The 24,144-nt window shown below is 50.7% G+C and overlaps 10 protein-coding genes across 10 annotated transcripts; 7 read left to right on the plus strand and 3 right to left on the minus strand.

Moving 5' to 3' along the window:
- Window positions 1–640: 640 nt before the first annotated feature.
- On the plus strand, window positions 641–3,298 carry EPUS_05737 (uncharacterized protein; the record flags this gene model as incomplete). The annotated part of the gene is made up of 4 exons (XM_007807469.1): window positions 641–782; window positions 882–2,053; window positions 2,104–3,101; window positions 3,157–3,298. 4 exons carry the CDS (start codon window positions 641–643, stop codon window positions 3,296–3,298), a joined length of 2,454 nt encoding a protein of 817 aa, XP_007805660.1.
- An 871-nt stretch (window positions 3,299–4,169) lies between these two features.
- EPUS_05738 (uncharacterized protein) lies at window positions 4,170–5,222 on the plus strand (the record flags this gene model as incomplete). Its single annotated transcript, XM_007807470.1, has 1 exon — window positions 4,170–5,222. The coding sequence occupies one exon, from the start codon at window positions 4,170–4,172 to the stop codon at window positions 5,220–5,222; it is 1,053 nt and encodes a 350-aa protein (XP_007805661.1).
- Window positions 5,223–6,404: 1,182 nt separating this feature from the next.
- Window positions 6,405–7,247, minus strand: EPUS_05739 (uncharacterized protein; the record flags this gene model as incomplete). The annotated part of the gene is made up of 2 exons (XM_007807471.1): window positions 6,405–6,584; window positions 6,654–7,247. 2 exons carry the CDS (start codon window positions 7,245–7,247, stop codon window positions 6,405–6,407), a joined length of 774 nt encoding a protein of 257 aa, XP_007805662.1.
- A 1,023-nt stretch (window positions 7,248–8,270) lies between these two features.
- Window positions 8,271–9,226, minus strand: EPUS_05740 (uncharacterized protein; the record flags this gene model as incomplete). Its single annotated transcript, XM_007807472.1, has 3 exons — window positions 8,271–8,885; window positions 8,941–9,051; window positions 9,113–9,226. 3 exons carry the CDS (start codon window positions 9,224–9,226, stop codon window positions 8,271–8,273), a joined length of 840 nt encoding a protein of 279 aa, XP_007805663.1.
- A 321-nt stretch (window positions 9,227–9,547) lies between these two features.
- Window positions 9,548–12,274, plus strand: EPUS_05741 (ATP-dependent RNA helicase dbp10; the record flags this gene model as incomplete). Its single annotated transcript, XM_007807473.1, has 1 exon — window positions 9,548–12,274. The coding sequence occupies one exon, from the start codon at window positions 9,548–9,550 to the stop codon at window positions 12,272–12,274; it is 2,727 nt and encodes a 908-aa protein (XP_007805664.1).
- Window positions 12,275–12,976: 702 nt separating this feature from the next.
- EPUS_05742 (uncharacterized protein) lies at window positions 12,977–15,267 on the minus strand (the record flags this gene model as incomplete). The annotated part of the gene is made up of 6 exons (XM_007807474.1): window positions 12,977–13,967; window positions 14,025–14,239; window positions 14,290–14,450; window positions 14,817–14,854; window positions 14,910–14,966; window positions 15,020–15,267. The coding sequence occupies 6 exons, from the start codon at window positions 15,265–15,267 to the stop codon at window positions 12,977–12,979; spliced, it is 1,710 nt and encodes a 569-aa protein (XP_007805665.1).
- A 1,667-nt stretch (window positions 15,268–16,934) lies between these two features.
- Window positions 16,935–18,529, plus strand: EPUS_05743 (uncharacterized protein; the record flags this gene model as incomplete). Its single annotated transcript, XM_007807475.1, has 2 exons — window positions 16,935–17,430; window positions 17,493–18,529. 2 exons carry the CDS (start codon window positions 16,935–16,937, stop codon window positions 18,527–18,529), a joined length of 1,533 nt encoding a protein of 510 aa, XP_007805666.1.
- Window positions 18,530–19,095: 566 nt separating this feature from the next.
- EPUS_05744 (uncharacterized protein) lies at window positions 19,096–20,739 on the plus strand (the record flags this gene model as incomplete). Its single annotated transcript, XM_007807476.1, has 1 exon — window positions 19,096–20,739. One exon carries the CDS (start codon window positions 19,096–19,098, stop codon window positions 20,737–20,739), a length of 1,644 nt encoding a protein of 547 aa, XP_007805667.1.
- Window positions 20,740–21,498: 759 nt separating this feature from the next.
- On the plus strand, window positions 21,499–21,861 carry EPUS_05745 (uncharacterized protein; the record flags this gene model as incomplete). The annotated part of the gene is made up of 1 exon (XM_007807477.1): window positions 21,499–21,861. The coding sequence occupies one exon, from the start codon at window positions 21,499–21,501 to the stop codon at window positions 21,859–21,861; it is 363 nt and encodes a 120-aa protein (XP_007805668.1).
- Window positions 21,862–22,087: 226 nt separating this feature from the next.
- On the plus strand, window positions 22,088–24,067 carry EPUS_05746 (uncharacterized protein; the record flags this gene model as incomplete). The annotated part of the gene is made up of 3 exons (XM_007807478.1): window positions 22,088–22,325; window positions 22,456–22,707; window positions 23,874–24,067. 3 exons carry the CDS (start codon window positions 22,088–22,090, stop codon window positions 24,065–24,067), a joined length of 684 nt encoding a protein of 227 aa, XP_007805669.1.
- Window positions 24,068–24,144: the final 77 nt, after the last annotated feature.

Raw genomic sequence — 24,144 nt, forward strand, 5'->3', positions numbered from 1 at the left:
CAGGTCACGTCGCCAGGACGAAGGAATACTCGTAGAGCAGTAGTAGTGCAGGTCAATACCAGTTGGTTAGCACAGAGCTTTGACCACGATGGAAGATTGATTGCCGTTTTGGATCATTTGAGCCACTCAATCTGAAAAGGGGGTGAGTGGAGGGGGGGAAGCTTTGGGGGGTATTCCCTCTGCCAGTCTGGGCTTGCTGGCGGGGTTTATCCATATCCCCCTCCATTTTTGCGACTTTGTCTTTTTTCTCTGCAGGCAAGCACGCGACAACCACCAAGAAATTCATCGTCATATCCCCAAACACCCATAATCAGCGATAGTGGTGGTGGTCCAAAGCATAAGCATAAGCCTGCCACTCGATTCCCAGCAAATAAAACACGTGATTACTACAAACTCATCACTGCATAGAGCCGGCAGAACTAAGACGAAAGCCGCCGAGAGCCACCTCAATGCTACTAAGTACTGACTGCAAGCTGATATCACCCTAAACTCGACATGCACCATACATTCAACATTCTCTCACCATCTCATTCTTGAGCAAAAAAAGGCTTGCGCGTGGCGGGAGAGCTTCATTCAAAGATTGCGACTGGGAAAGGAATAACTGGCTTCCGCTTCGTGTCAAGAAGTTCTCGCAGCAGCCATGGCCACTTCCGACCCCTCCACATCCACCTCGAATCCTTCACCCCGAAAACCAGCTTCGGCGCCTGAGAAGAAATACAAATGTCAATTCTGTAATCGTGCTTTCAGCCGGAGCGAGCACCGCAGTCGGCACGAGCGATCGCGTAAGTCTCAAAATTTTGTTGTTGCGTGGGGCAGATGTTTACGGCCTGGGATGGTGGGGTCATACAGATTTTCAGATTGCTAACAATGCGTTCATGCAGACACCAAAGAACGACCATTCAAGTGTGCCAAGTGCCGCAGTACCTTCGTCCGTCGCGATCTCCTCCTGCGCCATGATCGGACTGTACATGCAAAAGATGGTGGCGTGCCTCTCGTTTCCGAGGGTCGAAAAAGAGGCGGCACCAAGTCGTCGCCAACAGAGGGACCATCTAAGCCATCGATCAATGTTGATCCAGGCACACTGGAGCAGATTGAGGCAAGCAGTGATGGTATGGTCGATCTTGAAACTGCCGCCATGTTGATGACAAATTTCCAACACAAAGCCGCTGCAGCAGCCAACGGTCATCTGAACGACGCCGAGAACTCCCTTCCAACATATTCCCCCGACCGTGGCTCTATGCTTGAACCCTCGATAGAGTACCTCTCCGGTGCGGCGACGTTGCCGCAGATGCCATGGGATACGTTCATGTCTCAGGCACCTCAAGACCATAAATCTCACTCGATGAGCTCCAGCATGTCGTCTCAAGATACCAGCATGTCGCAGCAGCCTTTTGTCAACATGGGCACTATCCAACCTCACCAGACCCAACTTCCCCCTATCATGGAAAGGCAAAGCTCACTGAATAGTGCGCTTGCCCCCACCTTCCCATCATTGACTGATTCTTTTCCAGTATCTGGAAGTCCTACACCCAATGCGTTATCACCATTTCCCTCCATGACAGGTCCCGTCTCGCCAGTGAACTATCGCCGGTCACCCGGCCCTAGTCAGGCATTGACACTCCCAAAAGCACCACAAGTGGCGGATGAAAACGAACGAAATGCTATCGCGGCTCAGATTGTGAATGAAGACATTGACTTGCCTCCAACAGATGCAATCAACCAACACCTATCGACGTATTTCAACCTTTTTCACCATCATCTACCATTCCTCCATCCGGAGTCATTCACACCAGGTATCGTAGAACCGGCACTCCTCCTCGCTGTGCTCTCGATCGGTGCTCTGTATAACTTCGACCCTGCGCAAGCATACTTGTTACATCACGGCTCAAAGAAACTTGTCAATCAGTTCCTCCAGAATAAAGACAACTTTGACTCTCGAAAATGTCCGTTATGGACCATGCAGAGTACATTGCTAAACATGATCTTCGAAAGCTGGAGTGGTGGACCGGGCGGTCTTGAATGGGCATGCTCGATCAAAAGCCTGTTGGCTAATGTGAGTGCATCTAAGAGAATGTGAAGAAGTGACTAACTCCTTCTCCATAGATGGTCGCTGGGAATAAATACGAGCTGAAACTCCGAACTGATGCCCGAGGTGGTGTTCCACCCAGTCATCAGGAGTGGATTGAAGACGAAGGGTGCCGGCGGACCTATTTCGCAGTGTATATCTTTTTTGGCATGCTGACATTGACGTTCAATCACACACCTGCCATCAGCTTCAACGAATTCGACTCCTTAGAACTACCCTCTTCCGAATCGCTCTGGAATCTTGAGACTTCTGACGAGGACTCCTGGCGGGAAATCTTCTCTGCATCGACATTCGTTACAGTACGAGAAGCACACGACAGCCTGTTTCGTGGTGAATGCACTCGTTACAGCGCTTTTGCTACTCGAATCATGATCAATGCATTGTTTCTGGAAGTCTGGAATTTGAAACGGAGTTTTGAGACCCTCCAGGACGTTGTGCTGGAATGGAAGATTCGAATAGCTTTGGAGACATGGGAACGCTCATTAGACCTCTGTGAGCCAGAGACCATCGTCGTACCGCTTAGTACCCCACACAAGAGCCACCCGTTGATTTTCAACGCTATGGCTGTCTACCGAAACACCCGCGCCCGCCTTGAGGTCGATCTTAAGTCTGTCCAAGAGGCACTGCGTTACCACAATTCTTACGAGGTTGCTGCAGCAATGACGGTGGCCAGAGAAGGTGTGAAGAGATCCGAAGAAATGCTGAAAGTCATTGAGCAGTGCTTCGAGTGCATCGAAATCGTTGCTCTGCAGGGCATCAATTGGGTCACAAAAACTTCGGCCACTAACTGGAGTGTCGAGCATCCATTATGCGGCATGGACTTGATGGTCATTCTCAGCTTGTGGCTTTACCGTCTCGAGACTGATGACGAACCGGCAACCGACGATGAAATTGCCATGTATAACAAGATTCGGAATCTTTTCGATGACGACGCAGTTGAAATGTATGGCTCCAAGCTCAGCTCGACAGTCGCTAGAGTCTGGGGTACTATGCTCGATGGTGTTGTGGTCTGGGGGTAAGTTTGCCTTGTTATGCGCTGCTGTAACTTCCCGATACTGATCAACATGCAGAATCTCCAAGCTGATGGGAGAATCCTTCAAGCTTCACTCACAGGCCCTGATTGGCTATGAGGACGAGATCATGCCTGACCCTACCAATGGAATGGCGTCGCTCCCTGATCAAGGTCTCATGCCGTTAGAGGCTGCTTATTGACCGCTTCACCTCTCTCAAACCCCCTCTCTACTCTCGGCGCATGGTGCTAAGGTTAATGCGAGGAGCGGACTATCTCCCTCGGTTGTGTACAGGCGTCGAGGTGGCGTTCGTGCATATCTTATGTTCAGCCAGCATTATCTCCAGTCTGTCGCCCTGAAAGGGTGTAGACTGGAAGACGTCGGATATGGTTAGACCTCCTCAGTGAGACCCAGGCATGAACCGTTTGTGATCGTCTTTGACCTGGATGGGAGTTCCTGGCAGCTAAGTCTGGCCAAGTATCAGTCTACCAGTTTCATTTACTATCTAATTCCACTTCGATATCCCTGTACGAGACTTACGCTGGAGGGGCCATCTGCTGGTCCCAGGATTGTTGCTTTGCTGCGGATATCATGCTCTTCACGGCCTCCATGTACAATAGTAGCCCAACACAAGTCAGTACTTGTGCTTGCATATCTAGACATATATGCTGGACCAAAGTTCTCAGTGGTATCCATTTGTTTGAGCCCTCTGTTGAGTATGTTTGCTCTCCATGAATTCTCAGAATTCTCAATACGAATCATAAGACCTTAAATCAAGATCTGTATGTTCGGATTCATTGCATGTGGCCCGAATTGAAGCAACGGGGCACTTTCGACTTCCAGGGATCTCGCCCCCACCAGGTCCTTTGGGCCACGTCTGTGCGTTCTGCTGCATTATCTGACGTTCTTCGGCAACCCTCTCCATACAATACAGTGACTCTATTACATACCGGGCCTTTCTTCGCAAAGGATGCCAGATTTGTCGTGAGCTGGTGCGCACCGCACGGAATTACCTGCAGTATAGCCAATTATAACTGTGTGCACCTACAGGACCTCTTGATATTGCACATACGATGGTTCCCTCAACCACAGTCCGACGCCTCCTGCGCGAAGTCCGAGAACTCTCAGCGGCGTCCTCAAATCCAAATCCATCATTCCATGCACACCCAGTATCCGATGAAGACCTCTTCGAATGGCACTTCACACTGCTGGGCCCACCATCTCCTTCGCCATATGCTGGTGGGCTCTATCACGGTCGCATCTCCTTACCTCTCACCTACCCTCTCAAACCACCCAACTTCCGCTTTCTCACCCCTTCCGGCCGCTTTGAAGTCAATCGCGAGATTTGTCTAAGCATCAGCGGCTTCCACGAGGAGAGCTGGATGCCGGCCTGGGGTATTCGAACAGCCCTGGTTGCATTAAGAACATTCATGGGAGAACAGGGTACAGCTGGTCAAGTAGGAGGCATGGAGGCGAGTGAAAATTTCCGAAATGTGCTAGCGAAGAGTAGCAGGCAATGGAGATGTGATGGCTGTGGCGGCAAGACGAACGAGGAGATTATGCGAGATTGGTGGGATATCTGTAGGGAGAAGGGCATCAATGTCGGGGAAGAGGTTGGGTTGGAGGAGCTGCCTGAGGGTCTGAGACTGGGGTTCAAGGACCAAATTGGCAAGGATGAAAAGAAGAAGTCAACTGAGAGGACAACGCCATCCGAGCTTACAGGCCACTCAGAGTCTGTTGGAAATAGAGACATCTCCGCCAGAAATGGTGGAACAGCACCGGTAGCCTTCAAAGGTACATCTTCAACGAGCGATCCAGCCCGAACGAACGCACTTTCAGAGCCCTTAGCCGAGGCCTCGAATGCAGCATCCGGGGGAGCATCCAGATCTTCAAGCTCTACACCGTCTTCAGACACCCAGAGAACTTCCAACCAGCCTGCTGTGGCTTCATCTCCCGTAGCGAGGCCTATCACAGCTCAATCTACCACAACGATACCCACAAGCCAACCGCCCCGGCCTGCCACACCGATGTTAGACAAAGCCATCTCGGGTCTTGTTCTTGCCCTGCTTTTCATGGTCCTTAAGAAAGTACTATACAATCCGAATGTTATCGGGTACGATTATTGAGTATCAAGTCAGGGATATTCGACGAGGTTCTCCACGCCTTATATTGACGTGGTTAAAGAAGCTCGTTGAAGTATCTCCCGAACATGAGGAGGACGCCCTGGATGTCGTAAGAAAAGGATCACACGGAACACGAAACCATGATTTCGATATCCAGAATCCATACGCTACACCCGGCGGTTTGATCCCATCTACATACCAAGGCACGCCAGCCCCGGTTCTGCAATCAACGCTCTTGGAAACTTGGAAGCTGAGGTCTCACCTTCGAATCTGGGCAGCCCATGCAGTCGGCTGGCAGCCAAGCACTGGGGACGATTGCTCAGCAAGTAGATGCAAAAAGAGGTCTTTGAAATGCTGTCAAGACCCACGCCCGAGACCTGGAAAGGTACACCGTATAGTTTCGTATCAACAGAACGAAACCAGGCGAGGAACCTGTCTTCTCTCCCCCTGCATGCAGAGATGGCCATGCTCTGTCCACCCCGACACCAGCTTGTCCATCCCCCATCTCTCTCTCCTTTCATTACCGGACATACCTGGACTCAACCAACCTGCAGCAGCACCCTGGACGCAGCAAATGGGAAACGCCCACATACACATCAGGACCGAGACTAACTAGACCCCTATCTCCACCGTCACACTGGTGCTGGAACGAGACAGCGTTGGATGACCGTTGCCATGAATCACCAACGACAGGCTGCCAGGACTGCGGATCCTCAGTTTTAGAATGATTAGTAGAAACTTTTCCCATCAAGGCAGACCGTTATTTTGAGACCTTTGTCTTTTTTTTTTCGCTGCAAGATTCCTTCCTCGCTGTACGCCTTGTAGGTATCACGTGGCTTGTTCGTGGTTCCTCTCTGGTCTGCATCGTCCAGACTGCTCCACAAAAGGCTATTGGACAAGGAGTAGATCTTGAGGAGGGTCTGGTCACCTAAAGATATGTCATTGGTTTCTGTCTGGGGATATCGATAGTAGGAAAGGGGTTGCACGATGGCACGGCCCAGACAGCCGAGATGGATAACGCCATCTCATTGACTGAAAACCAGGACAAGACAGATTTGATGAGATGCCCACGCAAGCACTATCTTATTTTGAGCTCAGAGTTCTCTAGCTAGGATGTATCTAATGACGTTGGACCGTGAGAATGAGTCTAACATGATGTTGCTTCCGGGTCCGCCCTCACCAAGTTTACAGCTTTCCGTTTGTAGTTGTTTGCATAGGCTCCCTGACCATGATATCCATTCTGATAGCTTTCTCGGCACGCTTGAGGTAGATCTTCTTGACGAATTTGAAGCCCATTTTGCCGTAGATGACGGGGTTGATATCGTTCGAGCTCTCGAGGTAGCATGCTCGGTTCTCATGATCAGCCTGAATGTGCCTCACCGTGTTAGCGAGGTTTCCCAAGAAAAAAATAGGAATGCTTTTAAGACTGCTCACCTGCGCGGTAACGTGCTCGACCAGTTTCCTCGCATAGCCTCTCCCTCGACTGTCGACCTTGGTCCCGAGATAGACAAGATACCAACAGTCGTCATCACGCTCGCCCATGACTTCTTCCTTGGTCGTGTGCAGCAACGGCAGGAACTCGTCAAAGAACCGCTTCTTCCCCTCCGAGCTCAACTGGAAGTTCAGCCTCCACATCCCACTCCGCAGGATCGTGCACCAATCGTCCATGTTCTTGCCCGGCGGCATCCACAAAGCCACGCAGCCGTAATCGTCTCCGACTGTGGTCACGAGCCCTTTGACACAATGAGCGTAGGTGATGTACTCCAGAGCCTGGCGATGGAGGGTGAAGCGCTGGTCTTCAGTCCAGTGCGCCCGGTCAGGGGTGTCGATAGGATATCGAATCACAAGATCCTCGACGAAGGCCTCGGCAAGACATTGGGCGGCAGCCTTGTATTCAGAGGGCGGCACGACACGGATTTGGGACTCTAGAGGAGTGGCGGCTGAAACGCGGTCGGCTGTAGAGCTGCACTTCTCAAGGGACAATCTTGCATCTAAGATTGGGCCAATAGAGCTCGGAGGAAGTGCCATCCTGCGTTTTGTGCTGGCCTCAGGATGTGAGTGTCAATCTGAATCTGATTGTGGTGAGTTGAAAAAGAACGGCGCCAGATTAAGTGCACCCACAAGCAAGATTTCAGGCAGCGGTTGGCGGAAGTTCAACCTCTATCAATGTGTCTCGTTAAGTCTCCTGTGTGGACTGGGATAGTTCTGACCTCAAGACACTTTCCACTCGAGCAGGAAAGCACAAACATGTACAAGGCAGGCGAAGTTCAACCGACATCCAGGTTGTCTAGAGGTAGAGTCACTGTGATACAACTCACCAGCGTTCGATGAAGAAGCAATGGGTTTCACTTGCGGAGCAAGGCGACAAGATGAATAGCAGGCAGAGCAAGCGCGCTGGAGAGATGGAATAATTTAGTGGCAGGAACGACCTTGAAGCAGGTACCTTTCGCATATACCTCTCTAGATATTGATGTTCCAATCCGAAATGGGTTGTCAGACATCATATTCCTGAGCCGGTTGTTGAAGACTGAGAGAAGCGGAGAGTCACGAGAACACACAAAACAGCCTTTTGTTGAGTGGAGGTTTAGCAATGGAACGCTCTGGCTTATGGTCCGGATTCCATCCCAGACTCCGGCTCACTCTTGGCATTGAGGCTTTTGACCCTGTACGGCCCCAGCTGCATGGTCATTGGCCATGTCAACTTCACACTGAGAATAGCGCGGGACACGAAGGCGAAGTGCTTGCCTTATGCATCGTGGCCGTTGTTTGGTGGATTCAACGTCCGCACAAGTCCTGCAGATCAGAATGTTGACGATCCGCCATGAGATGTAGTCCGTAAATGCCATCTGAGCATCATCGCAGTGTAGGATCCGTGGTGCAAATGGACCAAGATCTGGGGCTTGCTTTTCAACAATGTCCTTAGCATATTGCTCTTCTTAAAAAGCCATCTCCTGCAGTGCATCAGCCACATAATACCTTAGTCATAAGGCCTCCATGGTTGGCCCCTCCATGTCCGATCGTAAAACACCAGAAAATGCTGGAGCCAGGTCGCTAACACTCGAGCAGAGCCCATGTATATTCGTCGACCGTTGTGAAGATCAAACCAAGACTGATGAGCTCTTCCGCCGCCCTCTGCACTTCGTTGGTGTTTGTTCCCATCTGGCCCGCCAGCATTTGCACGTGTAAGCCCTCATTGCTCTGAGGAGTAGCTTTCAACGTCTGGAGCAGCTTCCTTGCTCCAGGACTCATTGATGGTAGTGCTTGACCATTTGACATTTGTTGTGGTGGTGCTCCGGGTGCACCTTCATTCATTCTCATGCCATTCTGACCCTTCCCTGCGTCGACTGGTCCCCTGGTGAAAAATAGATGTATTGCCGTTGCGTCAAGCAAATGGTAATTGATCTCGTTGTAATCCGTAACAGGTCGAACCACGTGTGCGCCGACGTGCTTCTTATTATTGAAGACCTTCAGTTTACCCCATACCCTGCAATAGCCGTCTTCGACTAGTTTAGACTTCGAATCGTTGTCATTGCCCATTGGTTCGGCCATCGACATATCAGGATCATTCCATTGCTTGACCTCGATGACACCAGTCCCATCGTCGACCTTGTAAGTGATATTGGTGGTTTGTGTGCTGATGTTGCGAATTTGTCCCACAAAGGTGATCTGTCACAATTAGCTTCTTGTGGGCAAATGGCGTAGTAAGAACCTTGGCTCTTACGTGACTGATAATGACTCCGTCGACTTGATGACCGGCTTCCGGATATGGCTCTTCTGCATCCAAGATTTGCTTGATCGTGAGTGGTCGCACGGTATCTTTTCCATAATCACCCTAGGTGTAGGAGCAATGAAGTCAGCATCAGGATGTCAGGAGCAGCAGGTGGGGAGCCCACTTTTCCGCCTGCAGGACTGCTTGTGACTTCTCCTTGCATGAAACCACCTCCGTCTGTACCACCCTGAGCTCCATAGCCAGTATTATACGGATTATCGAAGTTGTAACCCGCCATGATTGCAGTATTCGTTCCTATTAGAGGGGTTTGATGGGATGTGATGAGCCAAAGTAAAGTGTAAGATATCGAGCTCTAATTTTGAGAGGAAACTTATGAAGACCGCGTCGCGCGTCTGAGGATGAGGGGATCTGGAAACCACTTCCGTAGTTCTGCCGATGTCCGCCCAAAATTTTGGAGGAGCACTTTCACTGGGACGCAATACTTTTTGTAACACAGAATAATGTGACTTCGGAGCGTACAGAATTTGCATTGGCAGTGTCTGCTACTTGCGATACCGCGGACACAATCTGAAATTGTTATCTGTCCCTGTTCGGCAGAATGGGTCGAGCACTGTCACCAGCCAGATCCGAGAACGAATTCGACATATCCACTGTTCTATTTACGAATGGCCTTGATCATGATGGCAAGAGGCCGTCCGAAGAGATGGATATCACTCTTGATGCTACAGATATCATGGTTGACTTGTCCGAGAACGATGATACAGCCATCATTGCAGAGCAACAAGCTGCGGCAAATCGCAGGGCAAAGAATATGATCGGAAAAACAGTCAAAAAGGGTGGTGGGTTTCAGTCGCTGGGTCTTAATACGACTCTCCTGAAGGCTATTGGACGAAAGGGTTTCTCCGTACCCACGCCCATTCAGCGCAAGACTATTCCACTCCTCCTGCAAGAGAAAGATGTTGTTGGTATGGCAAGGACAGGCTCTGGGAAGACGGCAGCCTTCGTTGTACCAATGATCGAGAAGCTCAAGGCTCACAGTCCTCGTATTGGTGCAAGAGCGCTGATTCTTTCCCCGGCCAGAGAGCTGGCGCTGCAAACGCTTCAAGTCGTCAAAGAGCTTGGAAGAGGCACTGATTTAAGAAGTGTACTTCTGGTAGGCGGCGACAACCTGGAAGAACAATTTACTGCTATGGCTGGTAACCCTGATATTGTAATTGCTACGCCTGGCAGGTTTTTGCATCTAAAGGTCGAAATGGGTCTTGATCTCTCAAGCGTACGTTATGTAGTATTTGACGAAGCTGATCGACTATTCGAAATGGGCTTTGCAGCTCAGTTGACAGAAATCCTGCATGCCCTTCCTGCTTCAAGACAAACCCTGCTCTTCTCCGCCACTTTACCGAAGTCTCTTGTTGAATTTGCACGAGCGGGGCTTCAGGAACCGGCATTGGTTCGCTTAGATGCTGACAGCAAGATCTCGCCTGAGCTGCAGAATGCCTTTTTCACAGTCAAGTCGGCCGAGAGGGAAGGTGCATTGCTCCACATTCTACAGGATATGATCAAAATGCCGTCTGGGTCTTATCAAGATGAGCACTCAGATGCTGCCAATAGCTTAGCGGAGCCGTCAAGGAAACGCAAGCATGATGATCAAGAAAAACCGCCTTCCCGAGGAGTGCCTAGCCCTTTCTCTACCATTATTTTCGTGGCAACGAAACATCATGTTGAATATCTTGCTCATCTCCTGAGGTTGGCCGGCTTTGCTGTGTCACACGTGTACTCCTCTCTCGACCAGGTTGCTCGAAATGCACAGGTAAATGCATTCCGATCTGGGTTGACCAACATCTTAGTGGCGACTGATATTGGTGCTCGTGGCATTGATATACCTATACTTGCAAATGTGATCAATTACAACTTCCCGTCGCAGCCGAAAGTTTTCGTCCACCGTGTCGGTCGGACAGCCCGCGCCGGACAGAAAGGTTGGAGCTACAGCCTGATCAACGAGACAGATGCCGCTTATCTACTCGACTTGCAACTGTTCCTGGGCAAGAAGCTTGTGGTTGGTAGAGCTGGTAATGAGAACGTCAGTTTCACGGATGAAGTCGTTGTAGGGACTCTACAGCGAGACGCCATGCAGCCCAACGGAGAATGGATAACCAAGAATTTAGATGAGAACGCAGACCTTGCCGCTTTACGCTCCGTCGCTGGAAAGGGCGAAAAACATTACCAGCGATCTCGAAACGCTGCGTCCAAAGAAAGCGTCAAGAGAGCAAAGATCTTGGTAGGCTCTGATAGTTGGACGGAAATCCATGCCCTTTTCAAAGATGATTCTAGCATAATGGAAATGGCCCGGGAGAAGATGTTGGCGGCCGTTGGTGGATTCCGACCACAAGAGTCCATCTTTGAGATCGGAGCTCGAAGAGGTGGGCGCAAAGCGAATGAAGAGGCAATTGAAGCCATGCGCAAGATCCGGTCTTCACTAGACGCAAAACGGAGAAGAAGTCAGAATAAGGAATTGGATGTTGCAGGCGGTACTGACATAGCTTCCGAAGATGGTTTGCGAGAAAATGCGGCTAAGAACGCCGAACCATCTGCAGATCTAGCTATTGCATCTGACTCAGAGCTCGAGGTAACATTTTCACACTCCGAACCTTCTACGAAGCGAGCCGAAAAGAGGAAAAGAGAACGAAATCCGGACTCGTACCACGATTCCGAAAATTTCATGTCATACGTACCAACCACGCAAAACTTGGCAGAAGACCGCGCCTATGGTGTCCATTCCGGATCAGCTTCCAATTTCACAGAAGCTGCACGTGGCGCTACGATGGATCTCTCTCTGGACGACGCAGCCAAAGGTTTCGGCGAAGCCAGAGGCATCATGAGATGGGACAAGCGGCAGAAGAGGTACGTTGCCAGAACAAACGACGACGACGGCTCAAAGGGACAACGTCTGGTGCGCGGCGAATCCGGCGCCAAAATCGCCGCCACTTTCCGCAGCGGGAGGTACGATGCTTGGCGCAAGGCGAACAGGATTGATCGTACCCCGCGGGTGGGAGAGGTGGAAGGGAAACTCAGCAGTAATAACCCGACGATGATAGGGAATGGGGGCAAGAAATATAGACATCGAAATGTTCGAGCGCCGAAACAAGCGGATAAATATCGCGATGATTTCGAGAAGAAGAGGAAGAAAGTGGCGGCGGCGAAGGAGAAGGAGCTGAATAAACGGGGCAAGAGGGAGATCAGGTCGGTGGATGATATCCGAATTGCGAGGAAGTTGAAGGAGAAGAGGAGGGAGAAGAATGCCAGGCCTTCGAAGAGGGTCAAGAGGTAGGATCTCCAAATAACCACTCCATCCTGTTGCAGAGCAATGAAGTTTAAAGCTTGCTGAGCGCTTCTGTTCACTGTTACCATCACCATCACCATCACCATAGCCACGCTGGACTCGCATTTCCCGCCTCCCATCTCAACCAGCTCTGCGTGAGCCTCAAGACAAGCCAGGCCTATCTCACACCTCAATCCATCTTACCAAGGTCGAAGATTCTACTCGGCTGGATTCGGTGTTCAGATGCTGGGAGCAAGAGCGAAATGGGAGAAGTAGCAGCAGCAGCAGCAGCAGCAGACCACGAAGTACATTCAGCCTAATGGAAGGTAAAATTGAGTTCCAAGGCCTTAGATGAAGGGGACTCCACACCGAGAGGCATCTATGACCCACCTACTACCTGCTTGCCTTCTTTTCAGGCGAGATATATGGACCTGGGCAGGGTGTAAACCCAGTAATTAATGTTAGGTCAAGCTCTGCTACTGCCACCGTCCGAAAGATGGAGAGGATATACTCTCCTCCCCGTCTCAAAATAGTGGAGATATGTCTGGTAATCTGGTTATTTTCATGAAGAAATGTTGTAAAGGGGCCAATGAGTTGTTTCATAACTGTAGCTATGGTTCTGCGGTGCAGATCAAGGCACTCATTCATTCACAGACACAGCCAACCACGACCCCCCTCTCAGCCTGGATACTCGTGCATCCGATCACCCATTCAGACATTGTAGATCGCCATCTCGGGCGCATAACCCGTCAAGCGCTCTCCACTGCTGGGCCTGAACTTCTTCTCCTTGTACCACTCATGCGCTGTCTGGGACAACTGCTCGACCTCAGAGAACTCGAATTCCTTCTTCGGGAGAGCCGAATACACGCCCTGAGCATAGTCGGTGCCAATATTGTAGATCTGGGCCAGATATCTCTTCTGGATGTCGGGATACTTGACGAACCGCAGGAGCTTGGCCGTGTTGCTGATGGTGTTCTGTCTCTGCGTGTCGGTCATGACGCGGCTCCAGAGCTCCTTGGCTTGGTCGTATTCGTTCTTCTTGCCTTCGTGCCAGTAGTGGCTTTTGCGGGAAACAACGTTGTCGCTGACGAGATAGGGCGCCTCTGCGACGTCCGGACGGAATTTGTGAGCAAAGCTGTTGGGAACGTATTGTTTGTTGCCTGCGTGGTTGGCGTCGACACGCATCTGGCCGTCGAAGTTCAGAGGCGAGTATGATTGTGCCATGAAGGGGCAGTTGACAGGAACCTGATGCAGGTTGATGCCAATCCGGTGGAACTGGGCGTCGCGGTAAAAGAACATACGGAATTGGAGGAGCGGGTCCGGAGAATCTTCGATACCAGGAACCATGCTGCCAGGTGCGAATGCAGCCTGCTCGACATCACGATGGAAGTTTTCTGGATTCTTGTTGAGGACGAGGCGGCCGAATTCTTGCATGGGAAATTTGCCGCGTGGCCAGACTTTGGTTACGTCAAAGGGATCGAAGCCGAGTTTCTCGGGGTCAGCTTCCTCCGGCTGCATGACTTGCACCATGGCAGTCCATTCGATTTCCTCCCCTGCTTCAATGGTGTCCCAGAGGTCGCGTTTCGAGTAATCAGGATCTTCTCCAGAGATGCGTATTGCTTCTGGTTCGGTGAACTGCTTCTGACCATGTTTTGCAATGAAATGGTACTTGATGTAGACAAATTTGCCATCCTTATTCACCCTAAGATAGCCGTCATTGTCACATCGGAGTGCCAGCATATGGCTACAGCGGACTTACCATCTGAAAGTGTGGCAACCATAACCATGATTGAAGCGCCAGCCTTGTGGGGTGCCATGGTCGCTGAAATACATCAAACCCGCATGATTGCCTTCTGGAGTGTTCCCTAGCAGATCAAATAAAGCATCGAAATCAAGAAGAAAATTCTTTGGGTTGCGAGATTGGGAGCGGATCACATCAGGACCTTGGATAGGGTCACGGCAGAAGAAGACAGGCTGTGGTGGTCAGTGATGGGAATGTCTGCTTTGGATAGAGAGTAACCCACAAAGTTCAATCCCACAATATCATAGTTACCCTCCATCGTGTAGAACTTGATGGCAAAGCCACGCGGGTTCCGCGCTTCATCTGGGAACTCGCGCCCTAGAGTCACGGTGGAGAAGCGGACGAAGACAGGAGTTTTCTCTCCCACGCTGGAGAGGAAGTTGGCTTTCTGTAGAACTCAACGTTAAGCAATGCCATCTTTCTATGAAGGGGATGACAGAGGATTATACGGTAAGATCGGAGACATTCTTTGTAGTCTCAAAATAACCGAAAGCACCACTACCACATGGATGTACCTGTTCGCTCGGGACCGGAAGTCAGTTTGAGCTCCTTGTTGATACTCGGGGCCGAGGGCTGACAGCAGGGTGCTGCATGACTAAGGCGTGGGCCAACAGACCATACCTAAGAAAATCGACACGAGTCAACAGAGATCGTTACGTCACCAAACATCACCATCATTGTTAACGTCAGTTGATATCCGCAAATACCGTAGTCCGTGCAGATAATGGAAAGCAGGCATCTTCCACTTACGTTCAAGGTTCTTTGAGCGGTTGAAGTGTTGCTGCTTCCTGTACATGGATTGAGACCAGGACTAATGGACATCTCCTGTAGAAGCGCGCTTACTGGAACAGAAACACGTCGCTGGCAATCGGAATACCGCCAACAGTCTTGCTGTGCGCGCTGCACTGGGCATCAGCAATGAATATTCGAGGCTTAAGCGACGTGAGACTGACGGATCTGGGAAGGGAATGCCTTCGTTGGAGGTGAAATACGCTCCATCGTCCTCCCTCGTTCCACCTTGAACAGCCCCAGATACTTTTGCAATGATATCCGCAGGGCCCTCATTCGCGCTGGCCATATGGCTCATTCGGTTGCTGCGTCTCTCTCCAGTGGCACCGCCAATAGCCATAGCGGTGGCCTGGAGAGGATGCTGGAGCGGGTCAGTCTGGTTAGTATTCGCGCTGGTGCTGCTTGGTGCCATTGTGGGTAATTTGGAAGCAAGGTTGAACGGAATGTCCATTGAGAGACAGAAGGACTTTGGGGTGAATCAAATTTATGAACATATTCCACACTACTGCTCCCTCTTAGGCGTTACTTCTTATGGGCATAGTGATGACGTGACGTACTCAGTATTGGTGATACTACGTAGATTGCGCTCCTGCTGAGGTATTGTAAGCCATGGCGCCAATGATAATGGAAGGACCCAGTCGCCAAGCTGAGATGCATGTGGGAGATCCTACTCTTTCGGACGATGATTGGGTTCGCAGTCGGAAATGTGCTCCGAGCCAGGCGGTAGTTACTGCTAGTACTACGTATGCTATCCATGGTTGTCCAGAGTAACGAAGTCTTCATACTGTTGCTGCCCTCAGCTTCTTCATGCATGTGGCAGCCATTTCTGCTTTTGAAGTCAAAGAAATGTTGTCGACTCCTCCTCGATACCTTCATCTCGTCGACGAGACATCGAAATCTCACCTATAGCAACATGGCATACGTGCTCCATTGCATCCGACATTAGCCAATGAGGAGATCAGTGATCTCGACGGTATAACAGCATTGGTGACTGCGCTGCGTTTGGCATGGGGATTGCTCGATCTAGTGCCCTTGGTATCCACTTTGTTAGGCGTAATCTTACTATAAATACTAATCTTCCTGTTGAGTCCAGCTATACTTAATACATCTCGTGCCTTCGTATTACTGGAGGCTCACGTGCTGATATTTGAACGGCAAAGAAGAGCAGCGTTTGAAATTCATCTGTGATGTGCAGGTAGAGACTCGTAGAACTGAGAGGCCTGAATCATGGCTAAGAAAACGATACTGCCCCAAGGGCAAACTTAAATGAGGTGGGGAGGTCTTCCCTATAGTTAGTCAAGGGCGATGAAAGATCGCCTAATCATAGATCTCCTCGATCAAGTTATGATTGTTGTCACAGCGCACCTCAATAATAATGCTCTTTGAAGCTACTTGAATAACTAATATAGCTGATCCTCTCTGTCAGCATCACCACCGCAAGACAAACTATCCCAGGGAGATCCCTACTTGTTCGACATTCCCGCAGCCATTTATCAACCGGAGCTATATACTCGCCCACGATGCGAACATGATTCCTCCATAGAATAAGCATAGCCATAGTAGATTCCGCCTCGACACACACTCTGCCTCAATCTTACCGCAGCATAAACAAGGCGTCAATGGTGGGCGGCCTTGTCGATGAAAGAAGGTCAGCTTACGTAGTATGGTGTACTCCACTTCGAGGTGCCATGACTTGCTTACGAGGTGAGGCTGCGAGACCTCTGCATTATTGGTTATTCCAGGCGCGGATCGATTCAGGAACCAGGCCAACTTACTTATAGTTAGCTACGTCTTCCAGGTCGCCTCAGTCCGTGTCCGACAACTCCACATTATTATCCCTCGACGCCTCTTCCTTGAACAAGTGAAACATTCACGGCATCTTTCCAAGAGCAGTCCCGCCTAAGTCAATTGAGTGACTGACCCTTCTTCTTTTCGCGACCGTTACTCAGTAGGTATATCATATCACGAGCCGGCCGGTTGGGAACAGAAGGACGATCTTCCAACCTATACTCGCATACCACTGTGTCAAAACAACACGCCGAGGAGGTCTGCTGCCTGATCCACTATTCCAGGTCGATCATGGCAGCGAATGAATACTACAATGCTGCCACTCCGTACAACCATACCGCTCATCAACACCTCGATCATTCCCCACCGTCACCTCCGCCGTCCTCTGCAAAACCGCCTACATCTTTATACACCAACTATCCGCCTTCTAGGGCCTCTTACATCCAGTCACCGTACAGCGCCTCGGGGGCGATAGATAGCCCTTACGATAACCCACATCACTCACGAGATTCCTATTACTCAGGCGTTGTTGGTGGCGCATTGAACGACGATCGCCAATACGCAGATAACATCCCCTTGAAATCACCTCAGTCGAGACCTTACTCCGGGGATCCTCTTGCTGGCCAAAACACACAATATCCTCCGTCACCTGAATCGCAACGTCCGCCAAAGTCGAGTCGCAGGCGAGAGAAGAAGCAGGGATGGTTTTCTGGGAAGATAACATGGGTAGTCTTTGCGGCCACACTGGTGCAGATTGGTGTTTTCATTGCCGAGATCGCAATAAATGGTGAGTTCATGCTTCTTCTAGCTTTCCATCTCACTAATCGACTTCGAAAGCGACGAAAACAGGTTCCCCGATCATGACCCGTCCCAGTTTTAATCCCATGATCGGCCCTTCTCCATACGTTCTCATAAACATGGGTGCTCGATTTGTACCATGCATGCGCCTGACCGATGGAACCGACGGCCTCCTCTTCCCTTGTCCCGAAACGACGAGTTCTGATCCAAACGATGCTGTCAATAAGTGCACTCTACCAAGACTCTGCGGATTTGGTGCAGCCGAGAACTCTCAACCAACTCAGTGGTTTCGCTTTATCATCCCCATGTTCTTGCATGCTGGGATCATTCACATCGGCTTCAACATGTTGCTTCAACTCACGATGGGGCGCGAGATGGAGCTCGCGATCGGATCGCTACGATTTGCTCTGGTGTATCTCAGTTCTGGCATATTCGGCTTTGTCCTTGGTGGAAACTTTGCACCACCAGCCATTGCATCGACAGGGGCCTCTGGATGTTTGTTCGGGGTTTTGGCGCTTGTTTTGCTAGACTTGATCTATAGCTGGAATGAGCGTTCGAAGCCCGGCCGGGAACTTCTCATCATCCTGCTCGACATTGTCATATCATTCGTGCTTGGACTTCTCCCAGGTCTGGATAACTTCTCACACATTGGAGGCTTCTTGATGGGGCTGGTTCTCGGGATTTGCATTCTACACTCCCCCAATGCCCTGCGACAACGTATCGGTATGTCCACGCCATACGAGCCAATGGCATCTGGAGGGGCCACGGGAAATGGGGTCATGGGCACATTTGTCAAACGCCCGGTTGGCTTTTTCAAGGGCCGAAAGCCTGCCTGGTGGGCGTGGTGGTTGCTGAGAGCTGGTGCTCTGATGGGAGTGCTTGTCTCATTCATCGTTCTTCTGAACAACTTCTACAGGTACAAGACCGGATGCAGTTGGTGCAAGTATCTGAGCTGCTTACCGGTCAGCAATTGGTGTGAGCTTGGCAATATTGAACCAGCGAATGCAAATGGCAGCCAGGTGCGAAGGGATTTGATGACGAGTGTGTCACAGATCGGTAGTAATCTTTTCCCAAGAGCGAGGAGTTGATCTGAGCCTGTTCAAATTATTCTCAAGCGCATGTTTACAGGCTTGCTCGTGATACGTCTCAGAGCTACGAGGACATAGGTGCACTTCAGCATAGCGACGGTTGTTGATGATTTTGCCTCTTTCACTGAAGAATGGCGTTGGCCGGAAAGTCGCTGAATAGAATTGGAACCAGTCGAGTTGTACAACTCGTCCCTTAGCACATCACATATATTAGTAAATACATACGGAATAGGTGTGACCCATATGAGGAACTTCTTCGTCAGCTGACTTGGTTAAGTCGAATGACTGGCGGTTGACTTTGTGGATCGTCAGTGTTGCCGCATGGTGCCTATGTGTGGCTATGTATGTAACACTGTAGAGGATCCCTATGATCTTCCACTCTTTACAGACCACTAAGTCAAGTATTGTCGCTCACTCTGCTTTGCATGTCCCTCACAAGAATACTTTGCTCATTCGACTCATCGGCCTCGCAACTAGTAGTGGCAGCGACGATTTGTCTTCCCTCTCGAGCGATGATGGCCTGCAGAGTCGTCTAGCATCAACCCGCATGACTGCGCGAAAGAAACATGTCACCTCTCGACTCACCCTCATCGACATCCTCGTCCCCTGCCTTCGGGCGCAAGACGCGTTCCTTTGCACGTAGATGCGAACGTCGCTGCTGCACCATCGCGACCTATTTTCCTCTTGTGTTCGTTTACAGTCTCACCACCTGGGCCGCCTATGTGGAAGCCAGCATCGGCCTTCCAACCCTGGCTTTTGGAAATACAAAATCATGGACTTCAAAGCCCTCCTCTATCATTGGAGTCTGCCTCTACATCCTCCTTAATGTTTCCTATACCACCGCGGTCTTCACAGACCCTGGATCACCCTCCAGTCCCCGCAGCTCACCGCGCAAAGACCACAAAGGCTACTCTCATCTGCCTACCAGTGAAGCCTCCTCACAGTTCACGCTCGCTCAGCCTATCACTGTATCATCTACCGGCGCTCCTCGTTATTGCAAAAAATGCACCCATCCTAAGCCCGACCGGACTCATCACTGCTCCACCTGCCACCGATGTGTCCTGAAAATGGACCACCACTGTCCGTGGCTTGCGACCTGTGTCGGTCTACACAACTATAAGCCTTTCGTCCTTTTCCTCGTCTACACTAGCTTGTTCTGTTGGGTATGCTTTGGCAGTACAGCGTATTGGGTATGGACCGAGCTGCTGAACGCAGAGAGATATCAGGAAAATCTGATGCCAATCAATGTGGTTTTACTGGCGGTCATTAGTGGTATAATCGGATTGGTGTTGACTGGCTTCACCGCTTGGCACTTGTATCTGTGTGTAAGGGGAATGACGACGATTGAGTGTTTAGAAAAGACAAGATATCTGAGAGGCGTGAGGAGCAGGATTGAGAGGCAAAGGATCGAGGCATTGCATCATCCCTACGATGCGAGCGAGCCACATGGGGTGCAGGAAAGGCTACAGAGGGCAGGGGAGATGGTGCTTGAATTCCATGCAAATGCTGTTCCGGGTGCCACACGCCTAGAGGAGGGAGAAGAGAGACTCAGTCCAACAACAATCCAGCCGGGTCCTGTGCCTGCCCACAAATCTCCTTATCACCAATCCGGGTCAGATAACATGACCCCCGCCCAATCATCACTTGCACGGACCTACGCGTTGCAGGAAGCCGACCGCGAACGCTCACGATATGAAGACTATCTTGCCGATCAGGAATCCTCCAAATTGCCCAACGCATTTGACCTTGGCTGGCGACGGAACCTACTCCATCTCTTCGGGGCCAAGTGGTATCTGTGGGCTTTGCCCATTACTAATACCACTGGGGATGGGTGGAAGTGGGAGGTGAGTCAGCAATGGATTGATGCTGTCGAGGAGCAAGCAGAAAGGAGAGAGAGAGATGGAACGGGACAAGCACTTTTTGGCAGTGGACTGAGGGGTGGGGATGGTTATGCAGGCGCCAACGACCTGGAGAATGGGTATCCTCACTCTCAATCCGGCAGGCCAAGTAGCCAAGGGGCAATGTCGATGCAGACGCTCAAGCGGCCGGGTCGTACACTGGCAAAGGCCAAGCAGAGAAGAGACCTTGACCATGGAGATGGCGGAGAAGTTGACTCCTTTGAAGTCAGCAGTAGTGATGCCCGCTCGTCCTCTGACAGTGGCCCACGATCAGGCAGTCGATATAATGACAGATGGCGAGATTGGGATTGATTCGATGATTTATGTCTGGATTGGGCCAATTACATTTCAACAAACTTTTCTCACGCTATTGCTCAATGCTCTTCCATTACATTTCCAGCCAGAGAAGCGCCGCTCTGCCTGTCATACTATTGAGACGAGCAAGTTTCCATGCTGTCATCTCGTGGCAACTATCTCAATCCTCGATCCCTGACATTAGCTCCTTAGCATGGATTCCTTATCCTGCAGTGTCACTCCGCCATCGTTATCTCCCCACCCCTGAACTGTTGACGCCGTACAGTAGCTTGACCTCCCGCTTCGTCGGCTTCTCATTGACTCAAGTGACAGTACACTAGGTGCTTTCCCTGCATTGATGTCAAAATCGGGGTGGAAGCTTAGTTAGCAAGAAGCTAGGTCTCTTATCAATGCTGGAGCAACCTTTCGCTGCAACATGCCGATCGCCGTCAATTGAACAGCCTATCGAGCTTCTGCAGCATCTGCAGCATATCTCAACGACAGTTGAACGTTCTTCGGCTCGGTTTGGAGGACTGGAGTGTTGAAGCGAGCATCTTCCATCGCTTGCTCAATAAACATGTGTTCTCCCGTCTGTCTTTCTTTCTAATGTCTGTTCCAACTCCTATACTATCTTCATGTTAGCAATTCCTTACAGATCTACTGCGCGATTTTATTTTACTCCTTCCCTGTTGACGATGGCAACCCCTTCCCCCAACAACACCATAGAAACCAAAACGTCTCTCACGATAACCAACTCAAACCACCTCTGAATACAAAATGTCGAACAAGGCCTCCTCGTCTCCCCCAACCAACCCCACCGCAACCCCTCCGCCACATTCAGTCCCGACCCAGCAACGGAGCGCGAAGTCCTGCGCAGATTCGACTTGCGCATCCTACCCATCCTCGCGATCATGTACCTCTTCAACTCGCTCGACAAGTCCAACCTGGGCAACGCCAAAACCGGCGGCCTGGAAAAAAAACACTCAATCTCGGATCTCCAACCAATACAACATCGTGCTCTCGGTCTTCTTCGTCCCCTACGTCCTCACCGCCCCCTTCTTGGGGATCCTAGGCAAGAAAGACGGGCCCCTCACGCGTCCTGGCGATCATGATGTTCTGTTTTCGGCTTCGTCACGCTGATGGTGGTGGCGGTCAAGAACTTTCGCCGGCCTGATGGCGATCCGCTGGGTTCCTCGGGATGAGCGAGTCGGCTTTCTTCCCCGCTCGTCATCTATTATCAGACGACCTTCTATCGACGGGGGGGAGCTGGCGAGGCGGCTGGCCATCTTCTATGCCGCGCAGTCGATCGCGTCGGCATTTTGGAGGCTTGTTGGCCTTTGGCGTGTTTCAGATCGGGTCCGCGACGATGGCGAATTGGAGATATCTATTTGTGATCGAGGGCTGTTGTACCGTGGCCCTTTTCCTTTTTTGCGTGCTGGTACCTGCCCTACAGCGCGGCAGAGGCGAAGTTTCTGAGCGAGGAGGAGAAGAAGATTGTGCGTTCTATAGGATGCAGGTTGACTCTAGCTCGGTGGTGAATGAGAAGTTCAACTTCAAGCAAGCGGTCACGATCTTCAAACATCCTACCAGCTGGGTGATTCTCGGTGTGTCATCTTCTTCTCCCTTCTTCTCACAAACCCCTTTCCCGCTCAGTTTCTCCTCTGCCCATCAACTCCCTCAAACACCCACTGGAAGCTTCATCCACTGACCAGAGCATCAACGTGTAAAACTCAGCCATCGAGATCGGCCTCGGCGTCCCCCTCCAATCCACCCAACTCTTCCTCCCCGTCATCATAGCCCGGCTAGGCTACTCCACCGTCAAAACGAACCTCCACGCCGTTGCGCCCAACATCTCCGGCGCCATCATTGCTGCTCCTCCTCGCCTACGCCTCCGACCTACACGCGCCTCCGCTTCCCCTTTCGTCGCCCTGGGCTTCTTCTTCACCTTCACGGGCTTCGTCATCTACTCCGCCATCGACGTCGAGAGTCAGCTGCGTCTGGCCTACTTCAGGAGCTTCATGATGTGTTGGGGGCACCAGCGCACCCAGCGTCATCCTGGATGTCTGGTATAATAACAACATCGCGGATGAGAACAAAGCGGGTCATGTTGACGAGCGTGGGGGGTCCCTGTGGCGAATCTGATGGGCGTGGTGGGTTCGAATATCTTTCGGCCGCAGGATGCGCCCAAGTATATCCTTGCGTTGGCGACGACGGCGGCATTTGGGGCGCTGGGTGGGGTTTTGACGCTGGCTTTAGGGGCTTGGATGGTGATGGATGATCGAAGGAGGGATCAGAAGCAGGGTGGTAGCAAGGTCAGGGCTAGAGATGTAAAGACGAAGTTGTTGAGGAATAGACTAAAGGTGGAAGAGTATTAATAGTTTTTGTAATAGAACTAATGTCGAATAAAGGATTAAGATAGATGAAAGTAAAATATTCTTATTATCAGCTTATATTTGTTATATCTTTTATGAAAGAAGAATATTCTTGAAATAACAAAAACTCCGGCTAGGGTACCCCTAACCAGGGGCCCTACTAGCTTAGGAGAAACCTAATTGAATAGGTTTTTTATTATTGTTGAATCCACTCGCCGGTGGTATCAGCGGTATACCTAAGAAGTTGAATGTTGAGGTAGCGGTGCTGATGTCGACAGGTACCAAACGACCTGTGGTCCGCCGGATCTGGTGAGTCAGTAAGTTAGTTAGAAAGCCCCCAGAACCCGCATCCTTCATTATCTACCTCCCCCATTCTCTCCAGGGGAGGGAATGACTGAAAGGCGTTTATTTCTCTTATAGCCACAAGTGCCTAAGCCTTTGTGTGTCAGTATCTTTCTCCTTGCCCTCTCTGCCTCTTGTTAGTTGGTTTTTTGTGTGGTGGTTGCCGGAATCGAACAGGAGATGTGCTGCAAATTTCCCCCCGATGGGGAATCGACCAGGGCAACATCTGTAATTTTGTTAGCATAAGAGAGTGTTTTTACCATTCGACTAGGGAGACTTTAGATACCTGGCTGTTAGAGAATTTCTGCAGAATAATAATATATATGCTAATTCTTTGTTCCTGCTGGCATGCGGTGTTTGTGGAACATTTTGGCAGAACACCACATGATAATCGGTGGTCTGATAAGTCTTTCTCTTCTATACATCGGTTTTTGGTAGAGTCGCCACACGGAGGTGTTGGATTTCGGGTGATCATGTCACCATCACTTGATGATCCCCATCAAGAAGGCAGTTATGTACCCGACGATCATGATGCGCCGGCATCAGGAGGAAGTGCGACTGATTGCATTGCGGATCCTCCTGTTGACTCCTCGGATCACCAGGAGCTGGTCAGGTACGGCATACTTGACTAATCGTGTCAGAGCAATGATGATCTTTCTCAGGTATCGAAAGCTATACTCTATGGTTCTCCGCTCTGGAACGTTACTAT

This window comes from Endocarpon pusillum (assembly GCF_000464535.1).
Source record: "Endocarpon pusillum Z07020 unplaced genomic scaffold scaffold692, whole genome shotgun sequence".
Taxonomy (NCBI): Eukaryota; Fungi; Ascomycota; class Eurotiomycetes; order Verrucariales; family Verrucariaceae; genus Endocarpon; species Endocarpon pusillum.